Here is a 21,890-nt window from a genome sequence, read left to right as displayed (position 1 = left end):
AAGTGGAAACTGAAAGGGAAAGAAAGAATAGGAACGTAACAATGGTAAAAAACCTTCATCTTGAGAAATGGAGTATCAGATACATTGTCTGTGGTTGATGGAACCAGTAATCAAAGTATAGTACATTTTTTTAAAGTTTAATTACTGTATTAGTTTTCTAGGGCTGCTATAAAATACCACAGACTGGGTGGCTTAAACAAGTATGTATTTTTTTAGCTCTGGAGGCTAGAAGTCTGAGATCAAGGTGTTGACAGAGTTCATTTCATTCCGAGGCCTCTTTCCTTGGCTTGCAGATGGCCATCCTCTTGCTGTGTCCTCACGTGGCCTTTTTTCTGTGCACACATTCTTGATGTCTCCGTGTGTTCAAATTTCCTCTTCTTATAAGGACATCAGTCGGATTGGATTAAGGCCTGACCTAACAGACTCATTTTACCTATTTAAGGGTCCTGTCACCAAATACAGTCACATTCTCAGATAGCGTTTTAAGACTTCAACGTATGAATTTTGAAAGGACACATTTCAATCGATAACAATCACAAATGTATTTAAAGACATGTGTTAAATGGTGATATCACTATATTGACAGGTAAGAGGAGGGGGAAGTGAATGGTTTGATAATGTCTAAAATTGAAGTCAGGAAATAGTGATAAACACATATTATTTAGACATATGGAGCTAATTCAGGGCTGCCACGTTGTGCAAAGTTGTACAGGGTACAATTACATATGGCAGTCCTGACTGACCACAAGAATAACTACTAACATAAACAATTAAAAAGTTAAAAGTAGATTGCTCTGGGAAACTGGACTGAAATTAAGGAAAAGTAAGACGGACTTGTTTTTTCATTAAAAAAAAAGAAAACACTCGGTACTAGTTTATTCTTAAATCCCATGTAGATATATCGCTTTGATTAAAAAAATTTTATCTCGAATTTAATAAAATAAATGCATAAACATTTCATTTCTCCTTTGCCTTCTCCTTACCACTGCCTTATCTCCAAACTTTATTAGGTCTTGAATGGACTCTGGGAGTCTTCCGAATGTTTTCCTTGTCTCCAATACCCTCAAACTCATCTTGCAATGCCTCTAGAATGTTCTTTCTCAAATTAAAATATCATCAGTCACCTCCCTGCTTAAAATATTTCTGTGATCCTGCCATGCCCTGTGCAATGTTCCTTAACGGAAGGATATAAGATTTTCTATGATCTGACCACATCTCCAGTGTCTTCTCTGACCACTCTATTATTGTTATTCTATGTCCTCTCAAAACTAACCATTCATCATGCTGTATCTGCCTTTAGACTTATATTATCTGGCTACAATGCTCTTTTGTCTTCTGAACTCCAAGATTTCCCCTCCCCTCAATTCATTGCCTTCATTTGGCTTACTCTCTCATTCTCATCCTTTAGTTCAAGGTTATTGGCTTTAAACAGAGCTCATTATAGGACTTGGTTTCTTTCTCTCCTTTTGTGAGCTCTGTTTCTTGGTGTTAGCTTTATTCTCAAACCCCATGTAGTTGCAAGATGGTTATAGCACATTTAGTGGAAAAAAGCATGGGTCTCTTCCAAATCTCATCATGTCTGATTGGCCCTGACTAAGTAATATGGTATCCTTGGGTCAGTCACCATGCCAGGGGAATATTGTTCTCATTGGCCAATCCTGAGTCACCTGCTCAAGTCTACAGTCAGACTTGATGGAGTCAATTCCATGAGAAGCAAATAAACTGAAAATAGGAAAGAGAATGCGGGGGGAAATCAAGATGTAATTTCTAAAAGGTAGGTCTACAAATATTATGAAACGAGCACTACAGACAGACACCATGATCACGAGAGCAAATTCTGTGAGTTAGCAGCAAAGATCCACCACTTAGAGCAGCACTTGACAAACGTTAGGTGCCCAAAATATTTATTGAATTTTTATATGTGAGGTATTGCTTTCTGACTAAAAGATATGTTATGATATGATATATATCTTAAATATTGATGTTTTAAAACTAAATCACTTAGTCTATGCAAATGAAAGATGTTTAAGATATTTTTGTAAAAACGAACAGTAATTTTATAGCTGTATATAAGTTCTAATCATACTAAATTTGCAAAATGAAATTCTATCATCTTTTTACATATACTGTGGTTTTGTCTGAACTGAAAAAATAATGAAAGACCCATCCCAAAATAGTTGACATATTGGAGAACTTTTTATTTTATTTTATTTTATTTTATTTTATTTTATTTTATTTTATTTTATTTTATTTTATTTTATTTTATTTTAATCTATCTTAAAAAGTGCTCGGAAACCAATGCTTTAAAAGAAAATGCTGCTTCGGCAATAACTTGTACATAATCCTCGAGGTGCCAAAATAAACTCTTGGATCAAGATATTCATAATAGAAAAAGAGCCTGCTTTTTAAACAGACAAGAAAGCACAGCTGAAGATTTGTTCTCAAAAGCGAGTATGTGAAAACCAGACCTCTTTGAGGAATAAAGGTGTGCTAACAGGCATTCTATCTTAGCAATTGAGATTCCCCCAACAGCATGATGCAACTATTTCATTAGCTGCATGTGGGTAACTTGATTCTTTTCACTCTCCCTATTCCTTATAGAACCTATCTGGGCAGCTATTTAATGCTACCAGGCCAAATTCTTTCTTCACTTCTTCCTGCCAAGTAGTACCATAATTGTCATCAAGATGTGATCATCTGTTTCATATTGCTTTAACTCATGCTCAATGATAGCACCAGTGTGATTTGCCATTTTATTTCAGCCCTTATTCTTGGAAAATCAAAAATATATGAACACTTCTTTTTATTCCCTTTTCCATATCATAAGACTGTGAATAAATTAACATTGTCCTATTTGATGCATTGTGCTATTTGATTGGAGTAAGAAAGATGACCAGAATGGAAAGAGAAGGTTTTTAAGAGAGGAAATTGGTTGGGGTAGAGAGAGAATAAAAACTGCTTAATAGCATATAAAAGCTTTCACAGTCCAGATATGTTCTGCCCAATACTGTAGCCTCTATTGGTTTGTGACTATGAAATGTGGCAAATCTGAATTGAAATGTGCTGCAAATGTAAAATACACTTACAATTTCAAAGATGGTGTAGAAAAAAGAATGTAAAATATCTCATTAATAACTTTTATATTGATTATATGTCGAAATGATAATGTTTTAGATGTATAGGATTATAAAATATGTTCTTAAAATTAATTTCACTTTTTAAATGTAGCTATTAGAAAATTTAAAATTGTGCATGCATCTTATATTTGTGTTTCACATTATATTTCTATTGAACAGGGCTGGTCCATAAGTTATACACCAGGAAATGAAAAGAGTCAGAGATGAGATATAAGAAGATATAAAGTCAAATGTAACGAGAATTCTGTTTTGAAATGCTGTTTTCTGTTTTGAAAGGCTTATTTGGAGGAATATTCATCTCTCTAATAGAAGTCAGGGTAAAGTAGGTGAATTTTTGTCAATAAAATAGGTATTTGTTTTTACCTGTCCTGATATCTACATTCTCTTTTTCTAGTAATAGTGCCATGGTGTTCCTTCAAGAAACCCATCTCTCTGAATTTGAGTCCGTGTGGATAAGGCTAACTCATGATGCATTCTGGAGTTGCTCATAAGACCAGGCCTAACCTATCAAAATATTCCATTCCCTTGGACAAAATAATTGCCTTAAGAAATAGATAAGAGGTCCTCTTGAAAAGGATCTCCAGTTTCTTCCTCTTGAGAAGGATCTCCTTCTCTACCTTTCTCTAAAAGGTACAAATCCTGTTTTATAAGAAATTTATACCTTTCTCTAAAAGGTATAAATCCTGTTATAGGTATTCTACTAGCAAGGTGGGGTAAATTTAGCAAAATCTTACTTAATAATCTATCTTCAGTCTGCAAATTTGGCCCTTCTCTCTACTGTTTGGTGTCCTCAAATCTATAATCTCTCCAGTCCAATTTCTCCAAAAAATAAATTTCTGTTCTCTTGCAGGAGTTTGGATAAAAATGCCTGGCTGCACGTGGTGGAGGGAGAATCTAGAGGAAGGGGAGGTGGTGGTTCTCACAGTTTCTTACACAATCTTTCAACCAATCCTTCTGCTTTCAGCTATGCCTCTCGCCTCTACCTTCTGCCTTGAAATTCTATTTCCCGGGAATAAGGGTGAAACAGAGATTGGGGAAAACCAATGATATTCAAAATAGTTGCTGAGTTTTATACTTAGAGTTCATTTTTCTTGTAAGTTTCTGATTTAGAGCTTAATGACGTTAGCATGTAAAAATAAGATCAGGTGATTTTGCCTATTAAATTTGAAAGCCTATAATAGGATAATATGAAATTGTTCTTTACCTTCCACTGTTGCATAAGTGATTATTAATTACAACTTTAATCTTCAAATGTTATATAATTTTGACATATTAATCACTAAGTTAAAAGGTACTAAAGCTTTACCAACTTTATATTTAATTCCTATCTCTTCTTTATAAGGGTAAATCATAGTATAATTGAACTGCTTCATTCTTTTCTATCTTTATTTCACCTTTGTTCTCTAAGTGGATATTAATATGAGCCCCTATCATATTTCACTGATTTTTAATAAACTATCTTTACGATAATATTTTAAAATAAGTATATTCAATCTGCTGGATTTCACTTCAGAGCTTTATTGTTTGGCTTCTTTACCATGAAATACTGGTATTTTGCACTATTTTCATATCAAAATAAATATTTTCTAAATGTTGAAACTAAAGACCAAACACAACCTATTGTCAAAAGCATGGAAAAACAATTTTCAAATTTATAAATTGCTCATATTTCTGTTCCCTAAGGCATTTTAGTAAGTAAAGTGATATGCTTTATTCATATAAAACAATGTGGTTTATTTTATTAGGAGTTTCATGCAGAAAGGCCAAATAATGTTTAATTTCTTGGCTTGAAATATAACTCCTTTAAAATGCAAACATGTCACCAACTTTTGTCACTGTCTTAACACCAAGGATGAAAAAGAAGTTAAGATTTATGAGTAGAATGGTGGTGGGGGTTTGGGTGAAAAAAGTTCTATATCTTTCATATTTTCTTTTTAAAATCCCAATTTGTTATCCTTTCATTTCAATTCAAGAAAAGTGTCTTTGGTACTAACTAAATGTAGAATGCAAGTATATAGAAATGATGAATACCCAGGCCTTGACCTCACAATCTACAAGTTGGGAGAGTGGAACAGTAAGATACATTCACAAATACTGTAATTACATACATGGAAGAATATAATAGACCCACGAGAAAAGGTATAAATAAAATGTTGTAAGAGCACAGAAAGGAGTAATCACTTAGTTGTGAAGTATTGAACAAGTTATATGAGAGTAGAGAAGTGTCAGATGGGGAACAGTAAAAACCCCAGTTTGGCTGTGATATATTAAATACTGTGGTATCATGCTTTTGTGTTTGTGTCACTATCTTCCCCCAAATATCAGTGCCCCTTATAAAAATCAGATAAAGTCCAAGTTCCTCAATTTCTGATTCTTTACAAGGCAGCTTTATAACCTGCTTTATAACCTGCTTTTCTGCTTTCCAGTATAAAGTAGTGGTTTAATTTGAAAAGAAAGACAGAGATTCAAATTCCAATTCTACCACTAATTAGCTGAGTGATATTGGACAAGTTAACTTCTCTGAGTCAATATCTTAATTCTTTCCCTGTGATATGGGGATAATAATAATACTTATTGTATATGGCTATGATAACGGTTAAATAGATTAATAATATATGTAAGTGCTTGACAAATCATGGCTTAATTATAGCAAAAAGAGTCGATATTAGGAATCAGGAAATCTGATCTTTAGTTCAGGTACTGATGCTTACAAGCTATGTGGCCTACATAAATTGTTTATTCTCTCGGGGCCTTAATTTTCCTATCTGCAAAAACAGGGGATTGACCTAGATGATCTCTACTCTCTGTAAAAGTCTATATGCTACAGATGACATTTTTATTTGACTTTGATACTGAACTATGCAATTGGAATAAATAGGAAAAACTTGCCATCATAAACATATAACATTGAAATTTTATTAGAAGGCTGAAAATGCAAGTGATAATAATGAGTCAGGCTGAGAGAGTGATTTCAAGTGGACACAAAAAGAGTACTGATCGTTCAGGTCCTATGACCATCTGCCCAGATATAAGAGAAAATAGCTGGTAAATGGCATTCAATTCAAATGCCAAGCTCAAAGGTATATGATATGGTTATAAAAAAAAAAGCACACATTAATAATTGCCAAGCTCAAAGGTATATGATATGGTTATCAAAAAAAAGGCACACATTAATAATTGGTTATTCTGACAGTTTAGGGCCTGAGATTCCTAATTCAGTGAAAATTCTTTCCAACTATAGGATATTTAATATGAAAATGGTAACATGGTGAAATAGTAATATTCTAAAAACACTCAATGGCTGAACTAAACAAAGAATGTAAAGAACAGAAATCTGAGATACCACCCTGAGTTGAGTGACAATATTAGATCAGATATTATGCCCATTATTTTGTACTCTAAGGACAGTCTTAGAATAGAAAATAAGTAGACATTACAGTTTAAGAAATGAAACACATCACCATTATATTTCTGTTTCTTCAATTTTTACTCCCTTCTGTGAAATTTTATCTTTGTTCCATACCAAATGTACAAAAAAGATGTTGATGATATTTAGAAATGCATCAAGAAGACAAAATCATTCTATCTTAGATATCTCTAATTATTTGTCTGCAGTATTAAAATGAAATGCATCAGCGTGGATATATCTGAGATGATGGTGTCCTTAGAGTCCACACTCCCATAAGAAAAACAGTATCTTTGGCTTGTAAACATGGATGAATCTAAGCTGTTTGCATAAAATTTAGCATAATGATTATGTGGCTGATTAGAATATTTCTGAAAAGGGTTTAAGTTCCATGTCCTAAATTATTGGTAGATAAAATTTATCTGATTTTTAGATCTCTGATCAGTACAATGCCTTACGGTTCAGAACTAAAGGAAATATGAAGTGTGATATTTTTAAAGCAGCTAATAAATTTACTCAAAAATGGCTTTTCAGCATTATGAATCACTTTATAGTTAATTAGGGCCTCTAATAATTATGCCTCACAATTACAAACCTAATTCATACAAAAGTATTTAGAATATTAAATTAGAAAATGTTTATTATTCTTGTTACATGTTGATAATTCATAATTGAATGGGTATTTTACAATCCTACTAGTACACTGGATTGTTTATTTTTGTTGCAAAGTAAAAGAATAGCTTTCATTTGCAGTTAGTATCTCCAAAAACATGACTCTAGTCATACTCCTTTGTAATCTCAGATTTCTCTACTATGGTAACATGAGTGTTTCAAACTACTCCAATTTTTTTGTATGTTTGTATCATATTTTCCTAAAATGTAACCCAGATTGGGAACTGACTGCCAAATGGTTAAATAAATAAAAAAACTATCAATTTGTCCAGCAGGTTTTTTCAGTACAGTATCAGAACGCTATAGATGTGCTTATCAGCTTTAGGTGAATAATAGTGAACTTGATGGGTAGTTATGGTGGTTATGGTGAAGTAATGACCCCAATTTGTTCCTCCCTTCCTGTATCCATGCCATTTGTTAGTGTCTTCCAGACTTTGGTCATCTTATTTGCCTTGGCCAATGGGGCAGCGGCAAGTAGACATAATGCAGTAAAGACTTAAAAAGCACTTGAACATTAGTGCTTACCCTCTGGTGCCGCACATGCTGCCACTATGTAAATAAGCTCTAGCTAGCCTTTGAGTGATGAGATGCATGAGACACATGGCTCAGTCATGTGACTCAGCACATGGGAGCCAAACTCCAGACCAGAGTGAAGCCATGCTAGATCACACAGCTTCCAGCATTAACAATCTGAGATCAGAACTGCCCAACTGACCTATAGACTTTCCAGGAATAACAAATAGGTGTTCTTTGAAGCCACTAAATTATGGATTTGTTTGTTACACAGCAATAAATAAATGATATAACTGGTATAGGGAATAGATTACAGAACAAAAACATCTTTTCAAAGAACATTAACATTTCATATCATATATCTACAGTTATACTAAGATTCCTTTGTGAGTGACTAGATTTCCAGTGTAGGAGACAATCTTGGATATGACACTCTCCTGTCTTTGGCTTTATAGATATCTGGCCTAGAAATTCTAGAGATATGATACTCATTAATTTTGTTTATTAATATTTCTATTCCCCTTTCTTTTGGGGAACATGCTAGCATTGCATTTTTCCATTTGTCGTAGACTACAAAAGTGGCTACAGATTATTTCTTTCCCTCTATCCACACCCCTTTGCCATGTGACTTGCACCTTTCCCTGTTAAAAGATGGAATCTGTTCTCCTCATTGACTCTGGGTTTGGCCATATGATTGCCTTAGCCATTTGGATTGGAGCAAACGTGACCCAAGCAAAAACTTAAAAATGCTTTGTGCGTTGAGGCTTGCTCTCTGGCTGCTCTTGGAACCCTGTGACAGCCACCATGTGAACAAAGCCATTGCTAGCCTCTTGATGATAAGAGACACCCAGCCTGCTTGCTCTGTTGTCTCAGCTGACAGTCAGCTCACTCTCAGGAACAGAGTTGCCTCTCTGACAGGCAGCTAATCACAAACATCTGAGTGAGCTCAGCCCAGGCCAGCAGAAGTATCTAACACAAACTGCCATTCCATAGATTCAGGAGCTAAACAAATAGTTGATGTTTTAAGCAATTAAGTTTTGTGGTGGTTTGTTACACCCACAAATCTATCTTTCTGATATATCACTCTTTTGAAATGAGGCATGATTTGCTTTACTCAATGAAATATGTCACGTCTGGCCTTTAAGAGCTGGACAACGGTTTAACATCTTCTTTCTCTTGTCATGGTGACTGGGGAAATTCCAGATGGTGGAGCTCTGTAAGCCTGAGTCCTTGAATGGACTCTCCTTCACACTGACTTTAAAAGGACATATAGTTTAAATAAGAAATAAATATTGCGTTTAGTCACTCAGATTTTAAGTTTCTTTTACTAGGTCATAACCAAGCTCATTCTTATTATGTAGAAATTGATATCTAGAAGGTGGTAAGGTTATGATGATGGAGACCTAAAATATGTGGCTGTAATGTAGAGGCTCAGTGACTTGTAGCAAGGAAACTGTTATTAGAGGCTGGAGAGTTGGTAATCCATGTTAGTGTGGTAAAACATTTGCTAAAACTATTCGTGTGTGTCTCCCATTCTTCACCTTTCTGAATATAAAGGTTAACTATGGTTCTTCTGTCCCTGTCCTACCACTGTATGTTGAGTGCACATTTGTGTGTGTGTGTTATCAGAGAATAGATACTTTGTCTATTCAGATCTCTATAACGAGAAAAGCTTATACCTATTCTAATATAGGGACTACTAAGCATCACCCAGAGATGCTGGACTTTGAGATTAATGCTATTATTGAATAAAAGTTTCAAATTGTCTCACTTGTAATAGGAGTGATTGTATTTTGTATTGTAAGGAGAGTGAACTGTAAGTTGGTGACTAGGAAATGGATTGCAGTAATCATTGGTGCTGTTCACCAGTAAATTCTGATTAACTTCCTTTTGAATGAATAGTAGGATTATAATTCTGAGCTCCCTTGAAGACAGGCATGCCCATATGATGTACCTTAATCGATGAAATGAGAGTGGACTTGTATCACTTTCAGGAATAACCAGTTTGCCATTCATATTCCTTTGGCCTATCATGCAAGTGGGGAAGTTCCAGAGATTGGAGTCTTTTAAGAGATCTGTTTGCCTGGCGAGAACAACTTGAAGTGAAGCTCCACACTCTTCCTCCATGAAAAAATGTGGATCCTTTGTTATTGCTTGTTACCGCACCATAAACCAGCCATCCTAACTAATGTAAATTACTGTAAAAGTAATCAGGAAAGTTACAAATGCTGATCATCTTGGCAATTATGAGTGGAATTAGTAACTGAAACCATCCACTGATAATTCCAAAGCATCTTCACAAGTGATTTTACTTGCTTCTCCAACTGTGACCATTTTAGAAAGGTAATCATGAGATTTCAAACTTCATTTTTTAAAAATCTGTGAAAATGTAAAACTATATCTTCACTATCAAGAGGTAATAACGAACAATGGAATACTTTCTTGTAGGGGGAAAAAAAAAAAGGTGAATAAGAATAAGCCACAAAAGGGAAGGTGGTACGAAACTCAGAATTCACAAGCGTTTCCAAGAAGAATACAAATTTATTTCCCACAGACGAGTGCATAAATTTCCAGTAACACAATGTACTTCTCAGGAAACTTTGGGTGCCTTAGCTTTGGTTTTGGCCCCTGAATATATACAGACAAAAACACATGAGTAATCGCAGTGTGCAAAAGTCAAAAACGTCATCGAAGTTTATATTTAATCAAAAGCTTTATCTCTGAAGAATAAAAATATATGTTCTCTAGCACAGGGTAAAATTTATTCCACAACATTTGTAAAGTGCTAAATCTCGTGCCAAAGACTGTACTAGGGGCAGGCAAGCGAAAGATGTCATGGTACAGAAGTTTCTATGGGTCGCTGACCTCCCGAAGTTTACTTTTTGCAGAAGATAAAAAGTTTCCCCTTTTGGAGTTTTCACCCAGTCACACCCAATCCCCGGTAAATAATTTTCGGTGAAAGTCCCGCGTCTTTTCCCTAACCCTTACAAATAATTCTCGCTTTCCAAGATCTGTTTGGCATAGAGACTTATGTCAGTGAGGGATCTCTCTCGATATTTGCCAGTTACTTGAGATACAGCCGCATGACCAGCTTGCTCTTTCCCTGCAGTGGCGGGATGACAGTGACCCCAAACAATTTCCAGCACTTAAAACAAACTGCAGCCTGAACCCTCAAGTAGTGGACAACTCTTTCGGTTTTCGCCTCCCTTCTATAGCGGAACCTAAAGAAGCTAAGGCGGCTGGGTCAGACCGGGAAACGCGGACAGCGCACCGTCCTGGGCGCAGGGCGTTGGAGGCCAAGTTCACAAGCGACGCAGTACAGAGAAGTCGAAGGCCGGTATGCAAGCCCAAGTGTGGGAGGTGGACTCGAGTGCCCATCCCTGCCGGACTACAAGGACCGGCATGCATAGCGCCGGGGCGGCCAGCTCCGCTCCGAGACTCCGGCGCAACGGAGCCTGGGAAGTGAAGTCTCCGGGCAGCCCAAGTCGCGTCGGGAAGGCAGAAAGGAGTTGTTAATCCGCTCCATAGCACGCCGGTTCCTGGCCGGGCTTCGAGCCTCCAGCTCCCGCTCAGGGTTTTCGCGGGCGGCGGGAGCAGTATGGCTCGCTTGAGTAAACTCCGCGGGAGGAGGGAGTGGGGAGTGGATGGGGAGGCGGGGTCAGCGGAAGCGGCAGGTTGCTTCCTTCTCCTCGCTCCCTCCCCGCCTCTCCCTGAGGGAGCGGTGGGAGGGGGAGGGAAGGGCACGGGGAAGGTAGTGACACGTGTCAATCAACCCCCCTCCGGGGGGCGCGCGCTCCGGGGCTCGCGCCGAGGGCTCGCGCCCCTGCCTCGTGCCTGCGCCGCTCGTATGTAAATGAGGGCGCGTGACGCGGGACGCAGATGGACAAGGGAAGAGAGAGAATGGCCGCTGCCGCCGCCGCTGCTGCCGCCGCCGCCGCCGCCGCTCAGTGCCGGAGCCCTCGGTGCGCGGCGGAGAGGAGAGGATTCCGGCGGGAACTCGACTCTTGGCGCCACCGCCTCATGCACTGTGTAGGTAAGAGAGACACGGGCCGGGGCCCCGGCTTCGTGCGGCGACGGCTGCCGCAGCCCGAGGAGTTTGTAGCTGAGGGGTTTAGTTGAATCTCCCGTTCGGGTCAGTTCAATGGGGGAGCGAGATGGGAGCGGCGGCGGCGCGGCGGCCCCAGCGCTCGCCTTTTGTCTGGGGGCTTCTCGCCCGGCGCGGTCCGCGCTGCTTCCCCTTCTTCTTCTTAGCTGTTGGGCTCCCCAGGAACTGTTAGTTCGGACCCGCTCACCGTGCCCCCGAGGAAACCGCTCGCTCGCGCTGTCCCCGAAACTCTGCGGCGCCCCTCGCCGCCCGCGGTCCACCCTGTCAGGAGGGAGGAAGCGGCCCAGCGGGTCCGCGCCCGAGCGGAGGGGCGCCGGCGAGCGGGGCCGGCGGGAGAAAGGCGGGCTGGTCCGCGCCCCCGCCAGGAGCACACACACCCCCTTTTTGCGGCCGGGGGCCGGGCAGGCCGACGCGGCTGAGTTCTCGGGGACAGGGGCCTGGGCGAGCAACCCCCCCCACCCCCCGGGCGCTCGAGGGGCTGGGGCCACCGGTGGGCAGGCGGGGGGCCAGGGTCGGCGGGGGCGTCGCCCGAGGGGCGGGGGCGCCCAACTCTGCCCTCTCGCGCTCGGCGGCGACGGCGCTGTGTGTACCCCTTTAAGAAGGAGCCGCTCGAGCGCTGACGGTTGGGATTTGAAGTTCTTCCTCCCTCTTTGGAAGTCTGGACGAGAGGGGGGGGCTGCTGTTGCCATGGCGATGGCACCCTTACCCCCCTTCTCCTCGCGAGCGCCCCGACGACTCTGGTCCTCTTTTACTGTCATGTGATGGACCCGTCCCTGCACACACACGCACATCTCCCTCTCCACCTCCCGGCCCCGTTCTCCTGCAATCCCGTCTTCCCTTTTGCTGCGGTCGGAATCGTTCTTGCTTCAAACTTCTGGGCTCAGGATTGTCATTCTGCGGGTTGTTCCGGGTGGCGGGAGGTGGTGGGACCTCCTCACCTTGCCGTTGTCGCATTTTTGTCTGAGTGGGACGTATGCGTGGAGATGTTTTCCAGCAGGTTGGTTTAGTGGGCACAGAGGGGACATCGCGGGTCATGGGATGGGGTATGTTGTCCGTGTTTGTTTTGTTGGGGGGTTCTGGGTAGGAGAGTAAGGGAAGAGGTAGAAAGGAAGATCGCATTGTCTGCGGAGTAGACAGTGGCAGCAGCTTGCTGGACTTGCGATTAAATCTTGGCATTTGGAGTTGAGGCACTAACCTTAGTGCCTTAAGAAAACGACTCTTACCCTGTTTCCATCTGTTCTTGGCGCCACCTCGCGCCCCTTTTCCCCCACCCCCCTCAGATTTGTTGGGTTAGCGCCTGAAGATCCTTCTTGTTTTTCACTAGCGAAAAGGAGATCGTAGTAGGATAACCGAATACAACTTCAACTCAGAAATGTGCGCTGCAGGATACGGTGGACATAGGAAAACGTGTGAGAAAGACGGTTGCTCTGATCGAGGGGCATTTAAGTTACGGTTAAGCAATTTACTGTTTCACACTTAGAAAATATATCTCGGTCTTATCTAAAGAAACAGTCTAGGAAATGGCTTTAGTCAAGTATAAGTGATTTTAGTTCTTTAAAAAAGTGTAGAAAAACCTCACGGTGTTCCTTACATAAAAAATTTTAAGCTAAGTGTTACTAGTACTTCCTGAATACAAAATGGACCCGTTTTTATAATTGCTTATATAAAGATCTCTTCCACTGACAACCTGTTTAGAAATCGTTGAGTTCGTTGGGTTAGAATCAGGCAGGATAACAGCATTGTAACACTGGCTGGCAGTATTATTGTGTTAAGTTTTCCGGAGGCACGCAGTGATTTGACAATATCGTTGGTCAGTTTTTTATGTTTTTTTTTGAATCCTTTGGGTTTTTCCCCTCCTATCTTCTTGCGTATTTAGATACATTAAGTATGGCTCCGTATCTCAAAAATATATGTGCTTTTGAAAACTAGTCAAATTTTACTGAAATATAAAATTAATTGAATTTGATGGAAAAAGAGTATCTTTCTGCCTTACCTGCTTAGATACTGAAGTAGGACTGGGAGTCATTGAAAATTGCATTTATGCTGTATGTCTAATATGCCAATCTCTGTGTTACATTTTTAATGTAATATATAATTGTACTGTATTTGAAAGGAAATTTTTTCCTGGGCTCTAACGGTTATTTGAGAATTGTTTCCCACAGTCCCAGTTCTAGTCAGGAGACCTAGTAAGACCCATCTCATACTTTTGTTTTTGACATCGTTATTTTTAAATCATCAGTAAAACTCTTTTAAACGAAATATACACTTGTTGATTGGGTTTTTCCCATATCCTATATGTGAAGCACTTATTCATGGTGTGAAGTGGGATTAAATGTAGTTTGTACACTTATTGTAAGCTACCTTTTGCTAGTAATGTGTTTACGTTCAATACTTTTAAACATATTTACAAAAAAGCTATATTCTTTTTCCTTTGCATGTGTATATGTGCGTGAATATATACGTGTATATATTCTGTATTGACTATTCATTGCTCTTATGGCTCGACATCATTTTTATGAAATATTGGAGAAAGAAAATGATCCCAAAGTGTTATTTTTAAATGAGATTTGGAAATTGTATACAATGTCTCAGGGTCGAACAGCAAGTTAGTATTGAGCCAGTAGTGAAATTTTAAATCTCAGTTCTTAGTGTAAGTCTTTAATGTGATTCATTTTTTCTAACTCATAATATTCCAATTTTATGGAAACAATGTTCACTTTAGTTATATAAATGCTTATAGTTAGCTAAGATGTTTAACTCTTGATAAGGAAAATGATGTTTATTTTCTTCTGTTTGTGGAACTCATCTCTTTAGGTTAGATTTATGACTAATCTGATTTATTGCTCTATTTACAATGGGGCGCTTTTTATAATTTGATTATTTTTCTATAATCATATGTTATGCTATAATTTTGAGTATGCTCATTTAACGAATGTTTTAGTGCTTGGCTATAGTAATTAATATCCTAGTGTGCATTTAATACTGGGGTATAACAGATATAGCCCTGGATCTTATGGAATAAATAATATAATATAATAAATAAATAATATAATTAGTATCTGATGTTACAAAATTAAAAATAAAGTCCAATAGAAAAGAAATGCATTTGTAGATTTTTAGACATTGTTAGAACTTCTATGGTCTATTTAGGATATTTGGAAGATAGGCCAAGTTTTTTGTTTTTTGTTTGTTTTACTTTTAATTCTGATGTAATTTCAAACTTATAAGAAAAGTTAGAATAGTAAAAAGAACTCCTATATACTTACTCACGTTCACCCGTTGTAGTACATTTTGCTGCATTTGCTTTATCATTCTTGCCTTATACCCATCCATATCCATCTACCTACCTACCTACCTGTCTATATTTTTTTTCTGAATTTTCTGAACCATTTGAAGATCATTTGGAGATATAACTTTTTACTCCTAAATTTTTCAGTGTATATTTCCTAAACTCAAAGACATTGTCTTACCTAAGCACAGTGTAATTATTAAAACCAGGAGATTTAACATTGACATAATACTATTATCTAAATCATAATCCATATTCAAATTTTATCTATTTTATCTGTAAGACACTCCTCCCCCCTACCCCAGCCTGGGATCATGCAATGCATTTGGTCATCATATCTCTTTAGTCTCTTTTAATCTAGGACACTTCCTCAGCCTTTCTTGTATTTCTTGACCTTGACATTTTTGAAAAGTACAGGGGAGTTATTTAGTAGAATGTCTCCCAATTTGAATTTGTCTGTTGTTTTCTCATGATTAGATTGGTTATGCCTTTTTTTTTTTTTTTTTTTTAAGTAATACCTTTGAAAAGATGTTCAGCCCTTCTGAGTACATCATATCTTGAGGTTCATGATGCTGGTTTGTCATGACAAACATTAAGACAAACCAACATCATGAAAGGTGATGTTAGCTTTGAAAATTTGGTTAAAGCGGTATTTACCATATTTCTCCCTGAAAGTTATTATGTATCCTTTTGTAATTTTTTGGGAAGTACTCCGAGGAACAGATATTTACATAATCTCATCCAAATTTAACCCCCAAGTTTTAATATCTATTCATGATTTTCTAGCTTCATCATTCCTTCTATAATTAGTAGTCGATATTCTGTCATAAAGCAATCTCCTTCATTATTTATTTATTCAGTTATTTTTATCAGTATGAACTCATGGATTCTTATTTTATTCAGTGGTTAAATTTATTACTATCATTATTTTTATTCCTGAATTGTCCCAATTTTGGCCAATGGGAGCCTCATCAAGCTGGTTCCAGTGTTTTTTGACAATTCACACCTCTCCTTAACCATTCCGCATGCAACGATGTTTTGAGTTCTTCCTTCCTGCCCAGACAACACATTCCAGGTTCATCTTTTACTTTACCTGTCCCAGCCCTGACATCAGCCATTTCTCCAAGGAGTCCTTTTTTCCTTTTTAGTGGGAAATACATTTTGATGCCAAAATCTGAACACTAGATTTCAGGACTTTTTAAACCTTATTTTCCAGATAAAGAAGCTAATCATCAAAGTAGTTGATTTGCCGAAGTTTGCAACACCAAAGCAAAATTTGATTAGAATCGTTCTATAAATTCCAGAATGTTTCCTACATGCTATTGTTGTCCACTAGAAATATAATAGCTAAATACATAATTTAAAATTTACTAGTCACCACATTTAAAAAGCACATTTTATTTAGCCCTGTATATTCAAATATTTCAGCATTAATCCATATAAAATTGTTAATGAATTAGTTTACATTTTTTTTAATATTAAATCCTTTATTAAATCAGATATTTTACACATATATAGCACATCTCAGTTTCGATTAGCCACATTTCAGATGCTTAATAGCCACATGTGATAAGCGACTGTCACATTGGACAGCACAATTCTTCAGTGTAGTGGCTCCAGCTAACTCTTAATTACCATGGTACCGCTTATTTCAAATCTGATAATAACAAAACCTAAAGCTAATTAATCTTTTCTCAAATCTTTTATTTGGATAGTATAGTACAGCACATGAAAAAAAAGGCTCTGAAACTAGACTGTAGTCATTGGCATCCTTCCGTTACCACTTACCAGTGTAGACAAGTTATTTAACTTGTCTATACTTCAGTTTCTTATCTGTAACTGGAGATAATGAGGTTGTTTGAGAATTACTTGTGTTGATATATGTTAATATATGTCTGCCACATAAATGTTAGCTATAATTATTATTACCATAGGTTATTCGCAGATTCGAGCTTTACAGTTTTGCCAGTAGATTCTTTCTGGTGGGGATACAGATGAACAAAAGATCATGAGACATGTTAGAGGAAAAGATAGTAAGGGCTTGAACGATCTGTATTCTAGTGTATTCTATAGCTAGAGTCATAGAGTTTTAGAATCACAGTAGGTCATTAGCCTAATCTTTTTTTTTTTTTTTTGTATATGAAGAGACCAAAAGACATTTGATGCCTTCTTACATGCTAAGGAATCTTTTGGCTTTGTAGTAACTGAATACAAGAAATTAACTTAAATTCGTTTAAAAAATCTATATCATACTGAATCATCTTGAAGCTAGTTTATTGATACTTAATGTGTTTCATTCATCCTGTTAATTGCATCGCTTAGAGTTCTGCACTCTACAAGTAGAGTGGACTTTCTCCCAAACTACCGGCCTCATTTATAATCAGCAGTACCAGTGTCGGAGGATATTCTCTTCCTTTATTTTTAAGCTCCGAAGAAGTTATGAGAGCAATTCATAGAGCTATGTATCACTTGAAGATGGGATAGCCCAGGTAAATAAAATTCTAGATATCAACTTGACACTTCTTTCTGGCCGCTTCTTGCCTCTTGCTCTTTTGACTTTCCACTATCCTGTTACTATTGCCATGTAAATCCTAGAAGAATAGATTTCCTGAGAAATTTGGATTTGATAAGGACTGGTATGGGTGGGTCAACTACCCAAAAACCTTGGCTGTTCAACTATTTTTTCAAGCACTAGCAAGTTTTTTATTCACATAAGAAGATATAAATTGTGGCACTACCTAATAACATGCATTAAATGACACATGCAATCTATGATGATAATGAGTAATTGGGTGGTTAAGACTTATATCCAGATTTACTGTGAAATCAGTATATCAGTGAATTTTGCTTGTGAAATTAGAAATTCTGTGCACTCCTGGATTATTTTATACTTGGAAGTGTAAAATTCTGCTACCCTTGGGACCTAGCAGGGTATGAATTTTGTGTTTTTGCAGATGTTAGATTCAGGCGGCAGGCTGGTCTGAGTGGAGGATAGCCTGCTTTCTGCTTGGTGCTGACCTTCGTGTCCATGCTGCTCTCCTTGGCTGGCACTGTGTGTGGACTACTCCTTCTTCGGCTGTGCACCCTGACACGTTGCCAATGTGTCCTCCATGTTCCCCTGACATGTCAGACTTTCAGCCCTAGTTCTTCTACCACAGCGCAGTCCTGGGAGGAGCAGCGAAGGCATGTATATTTTTGGATATGCAATTTTTCTTCCTTATCAGTAAATGCAGTCTTTCATTTATAATATTCTACATTTGTGTGTGTGTGTGTTTGTGTGTGTGTGTGTGTGTGTGTGTGTGTGTGTGTGTGTGTGAAGTTTCTGTCTTCTTTTTTGATAATTTTCTTTCTCTTTTGGTATACACATGGCCAGCATTCATGGATGATAACGGTTAGTTAGAGCACCAAGTTCATAGATTCAACATTTGTGGGACTTATTTAACTTTATTAGAGTCCATACTTAGGGCTGAATCTATCATTAAGTAATTCTTTCAAAAGTCTTTTTTCACCAGAGAATATAGATAGGAGACTGTGAATAGGCCCATACCAACCTACTGCTCCCACTAGGAATCTCATTAAGATAACAAGATAATGCCATATTTGTATTTGAAGAATGGCACTTTGTTCTTAATTCAAGCTAAATATAAATTTTGAGAATTTTTGTTTTCTAAAAAATAAAAGAGTGAAGAATCATTTTTCTATATCTCCTCTCCTTTCCTTTATTCATAGAATTTTCTCACAATTAGTAGCAACCCTGTCCTGCTTATTTACATTTGCTTCGTTTTTTTCTTTACCTTGATATATTGCCAAATTATTATTACTTTCTTTAAAATATCTCATGGATTCAGTTTTTCTGAAAGAGCAAGCACTTGGGCAAATTCAGATAAGATTGTGATTTACATGAGTATCTGCCAGGTAAAACTGCTGGTTTTACTGTCTTTCAGTCTACCCTGTAACTTGCATTAAATTATCGTTTGAAATAGCTGCTTTGATTTTTGTAGTTTGTAAAGCAGTAGTATCATCCATTTGTCCTTTTTCAAGTAAAAGCTCCTAACCATATGCAGTTAGTTGATTAGAGTCCACCAAACTGCTGCTTCCCCGATTTGTCTAGTTTCGTCTTTAGACAGCCCAACCGTTTTTATCTGCTTTTGTTTCTCTTTATGTATACATTGCCCCAAATTCTTGAGTATCTTTTTAGTCATATCTTCTACCCTACATCCTCAGTCACCTTTCTAATTCATTTGCACCTTAGAGTCTTTTCTCAAGTACTTATGGAAAAACAAGTTTGAGTCTTTTCTCCATTTATTCAAATTGTCCAATTCTTTTCTGATGGTATTGTGGAAGTGACTTTGTCAAGTAGTCTTCATATTTAGATAGTAGACCATTTAGTAAACATGTGGGGACAAAGGACTAAGTTTTCACAGATGGCCAAAGGATGAAGAAATGAAAGAATACAGTTCCTTCCTTAGCCTTTGTCATTGTAACCTTAGTCACAAGTCATTTCACCTTTCACAGGTGGAAATCTGTGACTAGGATATCTGTCCTCAAATGTTCACTATTTTTTGTTTTTATGGAAGGTGCTTTAATATTTATGTAATAGTGGTTTCTGGGCTGAAGATATAAATTAGAGAATTATCAGCATAAAGATAATGCTTAAATCCATGGAAATGGATGCGATCACCTAGAAGTAAGGGTTAGTATAATGAGAGGAGTAATAGTACTCAGTGCCACACACCTTAAGGAATCTTAACGTTCTTTGGGCAGAGGAAGAACAGCTTCAAAGGCCACTGAACTTTTACACTGAAAAGTAAGGCCATTGGCTAGGTAGAAAACCAGGAGAGAGTAGCATCACCAAATCTGAGAGGCGAGAAGAATGTTTAATACCGTGAAACAGGGAATTGTACATTATTTTTGGCAACTTGGAGATGCTAGGTGACCTTTACTAGATAAATTTCAGCAGAGTGGTGGGGATGGAAGCCATACATTAGGTTAGAAAGTGACTAAGATATATATAAGTGGATATAACATTTGTAGTACACTACTCCTTTGAGATGCCACATTTTGAGGAGCAGATAAATGAAGCAGTAATTGAAAGGATCTGGAGTCTAGGGATGTTTGCTTTTTTAGGTGGGAGAAACCATTTACAGTACTCAGTAAGATGGGGAATACTTTTTTGAATTCATGATTATTTTATGTTATTTAATTAACCTGGAAGTTGATAGTAACAAAATATTGAGTCAGATAAATTAGGTAGAAAGATGGGCTTGGTTTGAATCACTGAATGTGAACTATAAATTTATTTTTGTTCTTCAAAGAGTATTTTCCTAATTCAATTTATCACTAAGATATGATATACGTGGCATTAGTGTGTTGCACATTTTAAAGGAATGATTTTTTACAATTAATTTACTATTGTCACTCATCACATATTTTGAATCCTACTGTGTGCCAATTGACTGAGTTTTTTCTGGTAATGAGGATTTTAAGATTTATTCTTTCAGCAACTTTCAAATACACAATACAGTATTATTAACTGTAGTCACCATGCTATACATTACACCCCCATGATTTATTTGGTAACTGGACAGTTGTACCTTTTGACCTCTTTCACCCATTTTGCTTGCCCCCATCCCCTGCCTCTGGCAAGCACCAGTCTGTTCTCTGTATCTGTGTGCTTGTTTTAAAAGTATTAGCTTTTTAGACGATAAAGTTGTATTGAAAAACTTGACTTGGAACTGAGGCCAGACTTAGACATTGGACTTGTTTACGTCATATCCTCCTGATTTGAATTTATCAACCTATCAAAGACAGCAGCTGGAGTTGCAGGTCTCTTCTAAAATACAAGGAAACTCTACCCCAGTGAGTTTACCAGGCAACTTGCTTATTGGTAAGTATGACCACCTAGGCAGAGTAAGCAGGAGACTTGGCCATGCATGAAAAATGGCCTTTAAAACATTAACCCATCTCATTAGAAACAACTATCAAGATGTTGCCAGTATTAGTCATTCCTCTTTCCTTTGGGAGGACTGAATAAGGGGTAGAGAAAAGGGCAGAAGTTTCTTCCAAAATACTTCCCCCAAGAATGGGAAAAGTGTTAGGAAAGATGAGAACTGTGGGTTGGGTAAAAAAACTTATTGTCTACACTAGGTGTAGGGTTTAGACTTTGCTTTTTAAGAGCTCACAATTATTGGGGATGTTAAGTATTAGAGTTGGTATAATATTATGGAAAAGCAGAGGAGAGATCAATTAATTTTGACTTGATGGATCTGAAATTACTAGGCTTCACAAGACTGAGTAGAAGTTAGCAAACTTTTTGTAAAGGGCTGTATAGTAAATATTTTAGGCTTTTCAGGCCACATGATCTCTATTGCAACTACTATGCTGTTGTAGTGCAAAACCATTATATAAATGAATGAGCATGGCTGTGTTGCAATAAAAAAGTTATTTACAAAAATATATGGATTTGGCCTACAGGCCGTAGTTTGCTGGTCCTTAAATTAAGTGATCCAGCAGAAGAGTTGGTTGGAGGGAACAGGCAAAGAGTTAGAATAAGAAAAGGTATAGAAGTTTAAATGATATAGTCTGAAAATATTCAGCAATCTAATGTCATAATATAGAATGGGGGTTGGAAGTAGGACTGGAAATATAAATTATGGCCTCTATAAGGAGGAAATTATGAGCCTTTGAAGTTTTTTTAAAATGGGTAATAAGCATGATCAGATAAGTTTGCTTATTTTTTTATTTTGAACATCTGCTGTTGGTTCGAGT

At 37.7% G+C, this 21,890-nt stretch overlaps 1 protein-coding gene across 10 annotated transcripts in view; it reads left to right on the top strand.

The window, feature by feature from the left end:
* Positions 1 to 10,332: 10,332 nt before the first annotated feature.
* The window catches only part of LCORL (ligand dependent nuclear receptor corepressor like), a 118,634-nt gene continuing 107,076 nt past the window's right edge, over positions 10,333 to 21,890 (top strand). For 2 of the 10 annotated variants that reach the window (XM_011365094.2, XM_011365076.2), the window contains exon 1: positions 11,484 to 11,761. In XM_011365094.2, the coding sequence (XP_011363396.1) occupies positions 11,608 to 11,761 (154 nt within the window). In that variant the 5' untranslated portion in view covers positions 11,484 to 11,607. Of the gene's footprint in view, positions 11,762 to 12,424; positions 12,831 to 18,080; positions 18,306 to 21,890 lie in introns of those variants that run through there. The other 8 variants (XM_023534040.1, XM_023534037.1, XM_011365049.2 and 5 more) reach the window with 8 other exon arrangements.

The sequence above is a fragment of the Pteropus vampyrus genome, unplaced genomic scaffold, assembly GCF_000151845.1.
Source record: "Pteropus vampyrus isolate Shadow unplaced genomic scaffold, Pvam_2.0 Scaffold5, whole genome shotgun sequence".
Classification (NCBI taxonomy): domain Eukaryota; kingdom Metazoa; phylum Chordata; class Mammalia; order Chiroptera; family Pteropodidae; genus Pteropus; species Pteropus vampyrus.
Note: the sequence above shows the minus strand (reverse complement) of the source record. Positions and strands in the feature narration are given on the sequence as shown.